The 10,287-nt window shown below is 44.0% G+C and overlaps 1 protein-coding gene across 1 annotated transcript; it reads right to left on the reverse strand.

The window, feature by feature from the left end:
* Window positions 1-815: 815 nt before the first annotated feature.
* Window positions 816-9,720, reverse strand: TENT5C (terminal nucleotidyltransferase 5C). Its single transcript, XM_049824849.1, has 2 exons — window positions 9,645-9,720; window positions 816-6,887 (listed from the first exon to the last, which is right to left on the reverse strand). Exon 2 carries the CDS (start codon window positions 6,859-6,861, stop codon window positions 5,689-5,691), a length of 1,173 nt encoding a protein of 390 aa, XP_049680806.1. The 5' UTR covers window positions 6,862-6,887; window positions 9,645-9,720; the 3' UTR covers window positions 816-5,688.
* Window positions 9,721-10,287: the final 567 nt, after the last annotated feature.

Consider the following 10,287-nt stretch of genomic DNA (forward strand, 5'->3'; position numbering starts at 1 on the left):
GGATCACACTGACTCTGCTAATCTCCACAGAAGTTTCCACTGCAGGTGTTACAAGGTCCTGAAGGCTGGAATACCTCCAGCATTACTCAACTGAGAGTCTAGAGCTTGTCTGGGCTCTAGAGGGGATTAGAAGCAAGCACACTTTTTACAGTCCATTTATTTTTGATCCTAGAGCAGGAGGAGCAGCAAGTAGACTGCCACATGCCCCTAGCTTTTATTTAGCTTTGGCCTGCTCAACCCCCATTGACCATTGGTATGCAGAAGAATCCGCTTTTAGGACAGAGTGAAAGCACAAAGACTCTCAACCTGTAAATAACTTGAAGAGCAATTGCTGACTTTGTTTCTCACCTCCTTGGCTCATGAGCGAAGGTATGCAGGGGCCCCTGACTTGGAGTAGCATACGAAATGGAGTGCATCACAGAATGGACCGGCAGGCTCTAGCTCAGACCAGACACTATCTAACAGGCCTAGGACTGGGCCTCAACGTGTTTTAAAGTCAAGACCAGATAATGGTAAGAGGGCAAAAACAGGTCTCTAGAAACTCACTATAATGTAAATGAAAGATGAATCATGTCTCACTTAACTGACTAATCTTCAGTAAGTTGAGGCAGATGTGTACATTTGGGGGGGGAGAAGTACTTTGAACAACATCTAAACCCAAGCATTACTGTGTACCCCATCACTATTTCTCCCCCCGCCCCATGTATCTACACACACATTGGCCAATAAGCTCCACAAATACTTTGTCAGCACTATTTAGATGTAAGAACTACTGGAGGCAAGCAATGTTTAGCATAAGTTTATTTGCACAAGAATTTCAGAATCATTAAGGTCTAAAACCCAGTTTCCAAGAATGACAAGTGAACACCACAGTGCAGAACAGTAGACAATGTTCTGTGACCAATTTCACATTTGGGCTCATCACAACTCCAAATATTTCTAGTACCTTGTTTTGCCAGCTTAAAAAAAAAAAAAAACAAACAAAAACCAAAAAACCCAAAAACTCACTTCTTCCAAAGAGGTACAAGACAGATTTTCTAAGAGCTGACTTCTTTTAATAGTAAAAAATTATACAGGAGATAAACAGAGAAAAAAAGGCCTTCTAAATTTCAAAAGAAAGTGCAATTTTAATCAGAAAGAGACAAGCCCAATCCAGACACTTCAGTGAGCAGCCTTCTCTTCCAATACAAGTGAGAAAAACCAGAGTGCTTCAGCCACTCCCCCCAAAACTTCTACAACTATAGCCACACATCCCACCTTATAACTACTTTCATTGAAATTAAAGAACATATATGAAATACACTTCACCATATTTAACAAATGGTTAAGACCATGCAAAGTAGATGCAAAGGCTAGAAGTATTACTATCCATTTGGCTCTCCCAATGCCCAAATTAAACCAAGTTGCCAGTGACTGTGGCTAACTTATTGCTGTGCCTAACAACTATGGCACCCTGACTGAATGAGTTGAGTGAGAGGGAGAGTAAACAAATAACATCAGTATCCCAACAGCTTAGAATTGAAGCAATTTGTCCAAGTTCTCTTCTAAGAGGCCTTTTCCCAAGCACTCATATAGTGATAAGCAGAGATCACTACCAACATCAGCAGTTATTCTAGTGATCAGAAATCTACAAAGCCTAGGCACAAAAGCATACCAAATGTTTAACCCCAGAACTCACTCCCAAAATATGGGTCTTTAAGTCTCAATAAAAAGCTTTAGGTATTTGGACTAGATTTAAATACTACCTACTGCTTTGTAGACAAGATTATTAATGTTAAAGTGTGAAGATCTTTTGAAAAAATGGTTACTCAAAAGCAAGCAGTAGTCTTCAACCTCCAGCTTAGTGATTGACTGAACTAGCTGAGGACAAACACAGCAACAATTAAATCTTGAGCTGAGGGAGCATGAAGTATGCTTTACCTTACAACTTCTCAGAGTGACCATGGATCAGCATAGGGATTTTTACCACACTGAGTAAAACCCAGTCTACTACTAGGTCTCCTTGGTAGCATCTTTATCAAATTTAAAAAAAAAATAAATCTATCTTACAATGAGGAAGTCACACTAATAAACTCTAAGTCAAGTGGGACTTGGCAATAAATATTGACAACAGATGCCTAACCTCAGACTGGCTTAGCCCAGCTGAGCTTATAAGCTACAGGAAGAAAACAGCTATTCTAAACCACAGAGCCTGGTTTACTAGAAGCCTAGTCCTGAGGAATGATGCACTGATACAAGACTTGCAGTTCAGTGTTACTGCAGCTTTGTTTTGATGCCACTGCCCAGAGGGAATGTGCTAAGGTATAGTCTGAAATACAGTAGTCTTTCTCTATCCTCCATTCAACACACAAGTGAGCAACAGAGGATAGAGCAGGTTTGCAGAGGCATCATTATGTACCGAAGGGAGACTGAATCAAGCAGGCACCCTAGACTTGGCCTAGGGTCATCACTTTTAATTTTTACCTAGTGCTCATTCTCCTGTTACTCCTTGCTACAGGGGCCACCATAAACCTGAACTTGAGCCAGCTAGCACACACCAAATTAAGCCACTGCCACATGCAACATCAGGCTGCTAGGACAACTTGGAACAGAAAGGGGTAGGCTGCTTGCAACACAGTGATGAAAAGCTACTGAGTATTCCAGCTTTACCTGCCAAGCCAGGATTCTTTTGAAGGCAATGAGACGAACAGTGTCCCAGCAATCCCTTATACAGTAGGGCCAATGCAGTAGGTAGTGGGCAGCTTCAGGATACAGTTAACTATTCAAGAGCTTAACATCCAGCATCCAGGCTACAAAGCATTAATATTTCTTATATGCCAGAGCAACTTAAGAGCCAGGCAGGGAAGTCAGCAATCCTGCAAAGCTTAAACCCAGGAAGTCAGCTGTTCAGAGAGCAGCCATTCAACATAAAGCTTCCTTAGAGGCCTCAGCAACAAGTTACCTTAGCAAAAGCACAATATTTATGGCAGGAAGCTTAAATTCTCCACAGCTCTATCTCAGTAGGAATCCATTAGAGCTTTCTTTCTAGCACTTCCTTTTCCAACAGATGCACCTGGCCTGACATTCAGCAGCCAAAGCATTCAAAGACTAGTAAAACATAAGTCGGTTTATTTCAAGCCTGCAAGGACTCCTCCTGAGCATCTGACTACTACTTCCACATGAGCTGGTGCACAGGAACAGCTTCTAAAGATCAGCCATGAGATAGCATAAGACTGATACATGAGTCTAAGCTATTTGATATGCAAATCAAACAATGTCCCTCTAGGCAATGCTTTACTTCTGCAGTGGGTATAGCTTAGATTGGCTTTAAAAACAGCTATTTAAGAGATGATAGCAGTTACAAACTCCTAAGCAAAAGACGTCCTTCTTTCTAGTGATACTCTATACTAGGCCAAGTATTGCCTTGCATGCGAAAGTCATTCTAGCAGTAAGCTTGCACTACGTTTAACACACATGACAACACTGGCATTGTATTAGTTTTTAAAAAGCTTTCCAAACAAAGTCTTGGGTGAGAGATGCCTTGTCTGTAAGCTACATCAAGTCCAAGCCACAGTTAGTGAAAAAGGCTAGGTTCACTTTCAAGTTTAGCTACTTTGGCTGACTACACAGAAAGCCTTTAATGAAAAAACACAACAGAAGACACCAAATTAATTGTCTATTTGCTATTAAAGTTGTTTACAAGACTGTTCAAAAAATTAAGCTAAAGCGTACTCGGCTACAGTCTGCTTTCTACATTGTATCCCTCCCTGCCTTCCTAAGCTAAACAAAGAAGTCTGAACAAAAGAGTCGCCTCACTGCTTTATTGAAACAGTCTTTATGAAGTAGTTATAAAAAGTGAGAGAACTTGCAATATAACTAGAAGGTTTTGGTCCTATGAGGAACATGCAGGTTTTTTACTAACATTTAAGTGCTGTACTGCTATTGTTTTCTGCCTTAAACAGCAACCATATATTGGTGTTTCACCTGCTTTCTGCTTTACCTTCTAAGTGTAAATAATTTGTTTGATCAGGCACTTTGGTCTCACAAGCTTGCAGAGACAGCTGGAAGTCATAAAAAAGGTTTAGCAAACAAGTATTCTTAAACTTTGCACCAGTACATATTAAATAGCTCTAAGATTTGCCTCTCTAGTCTACTTCTCTGGTAAGCAAAGGAAACTCAAGATCATTTGCCATATGTATTTTACTATTGCAATTCAGTGAAAATCATCCAGTTAATATGCCAGTTTCTAATACCACTATATACATAACTGGGGAATTTTTAACCTTCCTTATAAAGCACAGGAGTTTCAAAGCAGCAAGTTCAGCACAGACCCTTTAGGAAGGTCAGCCCCCTACACCTCCAAGGGAGTACATACTCTTCCAGAGGCTATTCTGAAAACAGGGGCAGACTTTCACCACATATGGCCTCTGTGGAGAGCTCTGCTTAGGGTTTATATACCTCTTCAAGTGAGGGTTCAGACCAGTAAAGAGGAAGAATTTGACTCTAACCACTCAGAATACCATCTCATACAGTGACCAGGTGACAGTGATACACCAGTAAGCTCAACCCTTAAGTGGTGACAGAAAGACAAGCCTTCAGGACCTGCCTGAAGTTGTACAAGAAATTAATTTTAGGAGGCACTTTAGGAATTCATACTGTGGCAGGAGTGCACATCATGCTGCAACTTACAGTGGTTCAGGATTTATTTGGTTTTGGGTTTTGGGTTTTTTTGCTTGCTGTGGACCTGTAAGGAAGAAAGTTGGACCAAACCTCAGTGTAATAGCAGCACTACTTTCCAACTGTGCCAAAAATCGCTGTGAAAGATGCAGTCAGAAAGGCTTTATCTTGAACCTGGACTTAACTGTATTTTTCCATCCTAACTATTCCAACTGTGGTTCCAATTCTACTTAAGGCTTCAATTCCTCATTTCAAGGACTTTTCACATTAGCAAGTTTTAGATCATGCTTTGGTGCATGTTTAGAGATGACACCTTCCAAATTTTTGTACTCAAGAAAAATTTAGCCAGTTTATGCTTTAGAGATAGACTAACTAATCCATCTTCAACTTCCAAGAAATTAATCTTGAACTTGAGGCAGGACCATATATCCCTAGGTACTATAGGAAACAACATTTAGGCCCTCTACAAGACAGACAGTATCCATACAGTTACCAGCTCTACACAGCCAGAAAGTAGAAGCAGCCCAAGCATGACATGAGCCCCCTCTTGCACAATTAGTTCAATAGAAAGTTGGCTAGAACTTGAACTGAGGAAGTGTGGAGTAATAAGGTTAGGCAATAGAAAGCAGAGTTTTGCTGCTATTCCAGGAGTGGCTTCTGCTCTGCTAAAGACATTTTGCAGTTTTTCCTCTAATAACTAACCTAGTTTACTGAATACTCCACTTGGATCACATGTTAATAGCCACTTCCAGAACTGGTACTGAGTTTTGTAACTACTCCTCTTCACATTTAGCTGCTGGTTCTCTTCTCCCAGTGAAGAGGTAATAAGGCTTCTTGGCATTTGTAGAGATATACAGAAAGGTTCATAGCAGGTCACCTGGTTGCATATTCCTACTGCACACCAGGAAATGGACAGTCCAACACAATCATGTTTCCATTCAAAAGCCTCCAGCTGACAGTTATTACTTGTCTATATATACACAGCATCTTGGCATTCAGTAGCCTTCACTCAAGAACACTCAAGTGAAACGATCAATTGCAAGGCAACCAAGTGGGGTAGGACTGGCTGTATGGCACAGGAGCATTTGCAAGATAGTAGTTGCTGAAGTTTACATCACTAACATAAGGTGCTGGCTGGTAGTAACAGGTAACAGTAGTGGCATTAGGGATGATGTTTTGTTCTGCCAGTACTTTGAGCGCTAGCAGAGAAATCAAGTTGAGAGTCTGCCTTCGCTCATGTCCCATGAGACAGACTGTGCTCTCATTCACCACCCTGCGCAGAATCATGAGGTAGTCATATTTGCTCCTCTCTTCTTTGGAGAAGTGGTTCTGGAGGTAGGTCTCTAGTTTGCGCTGCTGATCCAGTATGTCTGGGAAGTCTATGAAGAATCGGGAGCACATGTAGCGCTCTAATGTTTTGATCTCATCCTTATCCATAGGCCTGAAGTCTCGTACTAAGAGGTTACTATACTTCAGAAGCCCACCACCTCGGATCTCTTCAGGATTTTTGGTAGCTATCAGCTTGTTCTGGAGGTGATCAAAAGCTGCTTCAAAGTCTCCATACATGCTCTCCCCGATCACAGTTGGATGGAAGTGCTCCGACATTGGGGTTGCCGAGTAGTCATAGTAAAAGAGCAGGGAGTCCAGTATGATTTGGAAGGAGTCCACGCTGAACTCAAACTGCCTCCGTATACAGTCTACAAACTTCAGCTCCACATTCCTGCCATGTTTGTTGGAAAGTGATATCAAGCTCCAGCGGTCAGACTCTGTGTACACTTTGACTAGCTTCTGGATGTAGGCTTCCTTCAGTGTTACTGGACTGATTTTTAGCTTGCTTACTCCTTCTGGCAAGAAATTCAAGAGTGATCGCAACACCACGTCTCGAACTAACTGAAACTCTGCCTCACTTGGAAGAGAAACTTGAAAAATGAGATCCAGGTCTTTGCATCCCAGCCCATTATCCTTGACCAGGACATGACCAGCTGCAGAGCCATTCAGACGGACATCCTGTACCACAATGCCTGCTTCACTCAGCCTACTCCGAACAGTCTGAACAATGTCCTTCAGAGTTATCTTCAGTGTTGGGAAGTTACCTCGTCCATGGATTGGAACTACCTCTGTAAGAACCTCATGCAGACGGCTGACCTGCTCCCAGTTCAGTACACTGCATGACATGCAGTCTGTGTTACTTCCTTTGCCTGCCATCTTAAGGTGTTTCTTCTCCAAAGAATCTGTAAGGAGGTGGAATAAAAAAAAGAAAAAGACAAGTCAGACTTTCTGTTTGTGCTTGCTAGATATATCCTATGCTCTACTTTTCAGTCTACGCACACAGACACAAACCAGAAAGAAATAATTCTATGTAAAAATGATTATCAAGAAGGCTTTCACCTGAAATGATGCTCAGCTTCTCTGTTGGTGCAGGCACAAAATTTTACTTGTCATTGTCCTTTTTTTGGTAAAGTGCTTCAGCAAAGCAGTTTGTGTCAAAGGGAAATTATCAACAAAGATGACACAAGCTTTACCCAAATTTAATATAATCTACAGCACCAGCCGATGCCAGAGGAGCCATAAGTGCAAAGCACTTCTGAAAGTTAAGCTTTGAACTTGTTTCATTATGCATAAAGCTCAAACTGCTCTCTCCAACTAACACAACAGTTGAAGACACTCAGGTGTTAGTTTCAGGGCCAAGATATCCAATCCACTGAAAGCACTTTAATTACACTAGAGACTTAAGATTTCTGCCTTTTCATGAGTTTTTCCTTTCTTAACCATCCAGCATACACCACTTATGGGATAAGGGCCAAGTACACCTTGCTCCCGCAAAAAGCTACAGCATTTCAGCATCCCAGACAAAATTTCAGCTACAAAGTCAGATAACACCACTATTTAATGTGTGCTCCAGTCTTCATAAGCAACTCTTTACTCTTCTTCAGATACCCTGCATAATCAAGCTACCTTTTTGGAAAGATTCATGCTTGTCCCAGCCTTTTGCTCATTAGTGGAGGGCAAACAAGCTTTTAAGAGCTGGCATACACTCAGATAAGGTTAAGGCAGACATCATGTTAGTGTTGCACTTTAACACTAAGGACTTAAGAACTTCACTGACCAGACCTGGTCACAGCCTTGTCTGAACTTCTGCACTTTTTAAGGAGTCTTGTCACAGTTGAGCAGATCACTTTTGTGCTTAAGTGGCTTGTGTTCTGAAGTATGCAGATAGTTACATATGTTCTACAGTAACGCAACTCCAAGCAGTATTAATACACTTCTCTCTTTTTAAGTATTCCAGGTTTCTATTGTGGCCAGGTGCTTCCTGACAGCTACAGACTAATTGAGGCCTCACCTTCTTCTGCCCCAAGAACTTGTGAAGACTGCAGCTGCCAAGGTCAGGTCAGACTAGTCAGACTTAAGGTAGTTAACTCTTGCCTACCAGGAATTGTTTAAAACCCAACCATGTCATTTCCTAACATGCATCAACATAGTGCAGGATCTTTCAGCAAGATTCAAAGAGCAGCTATTGTCATGTCATGCCTGTCCTCTTCCAGCTTTTAATTTTTGAACTGCTCGTTTGATCTGTCACCTCCTCCACAGAAGAGAGTCAAATCCTAGATAAAATATACAGTTAAGGTAAAAATGCTCCTGGGGAAGCAATTTCTGCCTTTGAGCATGAGCTGCTGCATTACAGGCTCTGCTGCTGTGGGTCACATCAGCTCCAGCAGGCACAAAACAAACCTGTGATTCACAAGATCATTAGTCCAGGACATATCAAGGGGTTCTTCAAACTCAACCCTTAAGGCTGCAAAGCAGCATAAACCCAGAGGCATCAAGCCTGCCAGCAGCTGCCCTCAGGTACTTCAAGCACATTAAAGTGCATTTTCATCTTAAACCCACTGTATTTTCATTAAATCCTTCAGATCACTAAAAAACACAAGTCTTCCATGACTTCTGGCTGAAGCTGCAAGTGCTTTCAGCTACTGCCTCTGAAAGCATTCCCTCTCTTCCTTCCCGTCTGCAGCCTTCTTAGCAGCTAAGACAACACAGACAGCCCACCCAGCAACCAGAAAGGACTCGGAGCAGTGCTTCCCATGCCACCACACACACTTGGTTCTGCTTTGTGGTTCTCACCTAGGAGGATAACATGCATTGCTGCCCTTGTGGGGGGAAGAAGTATTTCATTTCTAGTTCAGCAGAGAGTTTAATTCTCAGGCTGTCAACCTATGAAGCCTCCCACCCCCAAACCGCTCCCATGTTTGCCTACTCCGCAAGATTTATGTTAGTGACAGCAGGATCTTAGCAACTTTAATGTATTCGGGATGCTAGCAGTTCACATGCTTCTTGTTTCACCGCCAACACTTTCCATCACAAGAAGATCTGATACCTGAAGATGCTCATTCACTGGGAAGAAAACAATTCTGAAGCCAAGACAGGCACTACCTATAGTTAATACCAAGCGTAGAGAGTATTGTAGCTTCACTTGGATGCAGACCTCAAATTAGAGGCACTAGGAGGGAGGACAACACACCTTCACCTTTGTCATGATGAAGTACATTACCCTGCAGCAGCAGCTTTTCCCCTAGGAGACCTATAATTTGACACAACACCTAAAAAAAATTTAGGGGGCCGTGCCTGCAGCAAGCAGTACCCCTGTGACACGGCAAGTTACAAGTGTCTTGTGTCGTGTTCCCCCCAAAATCCCAGCAGCACCGCAGGCAGGCAGGTCCGTCTTCCCTTACAAGACGTTTTCTCTCGAGAGGAGACCTGAGGGTGCTCCGCTGCGTTCACCACAGGACCCGCAACTCACCTGAGCCGGGCGGACCTTGCCGTTTAAGTAATAATTTTTTTTTTTTTTTAAAAAAAAGCGTTACTCAAGCGCTTTGCCTCCAGGAGATTCCTCACATAAAATGACCCCGCCGGCTCTGCCCCGCAGCGGAGAACCGAGCTTCACCCACACCTATCCCCTCCACACACACACACAAACCCCCGCGGCTTACCGGTCCTGTCACCTCAGCCGCACAGCAGCGCCGGCCGCGCCAGCCTCCCTCTCTCTCCTCACACACACGCGCGCACAACCCCCCTCCACCTCCCCTCGCCCGCCCTTTATCGCCCCGCCACCGCCCCGCCCCGCCCCCTGCTCGCCGTGAGGTAACCAGCGGGCGGGGCGGGAGGCGGCGGCGGCAGCAACGGCCGCCTCAGGAACGGTCGCCTCAGGAACGATGGCGGCGGGGCTTTTCTCCCTTCTTCTCTCTCTCTCCCCCCCCCCCCCCCCCTCCGCTTCAGCGGAGCGAAGGGGGATGGGTTTGGCCGCCTTTTCGGGCTGTTCGGCCCGGGGGATCGGGGTGGGGAGAGGACGGGGGTGGCCGTGGAGCCCTCACACACACCGCCTCCTCCCCGCCTCCAGGGGTTCGCCCCGCAGCCCACCCCAAGATGGTGGCGAGGGGCACCCGAACGGTCGCTTTCCATCCCCTCCCGCTATATGTACGACTGCACGCGGAAGGGAAAGCAATGGCCTAAACGTTTCAAGGGAATAACAGAAGACGGGGAAGTGGACTCTAACGAAAAGCAGGCTGAAATACAACATGGCTTTTCGGGCAGAGCAACCGTCAGCACAGATGCAAAATTTCCAGGCTCTGCTAA

This window comes from Accipiter gentilis, chromosome 21 (genome assembly GCF_929443795.1).
Source record: "Accipiter gentilis chromosome 21, bAccGen1.1, whole genome shotgun sequence".
NCBI lineage: Eukaryota > Metazoa > Chordata > Aves > Accipitriformes > Accipitridae > Astur > Astur gentilis.

Excerpts from the sequence above, each read along its gene's own strand:
- TENT5C (XM_049824849.1), bottom strand. The coding sequence starts at position 6,861 with ATGGCAGGCAAAGGAAGTAACACAGACTGCATGTCATGCAGTGTACTG.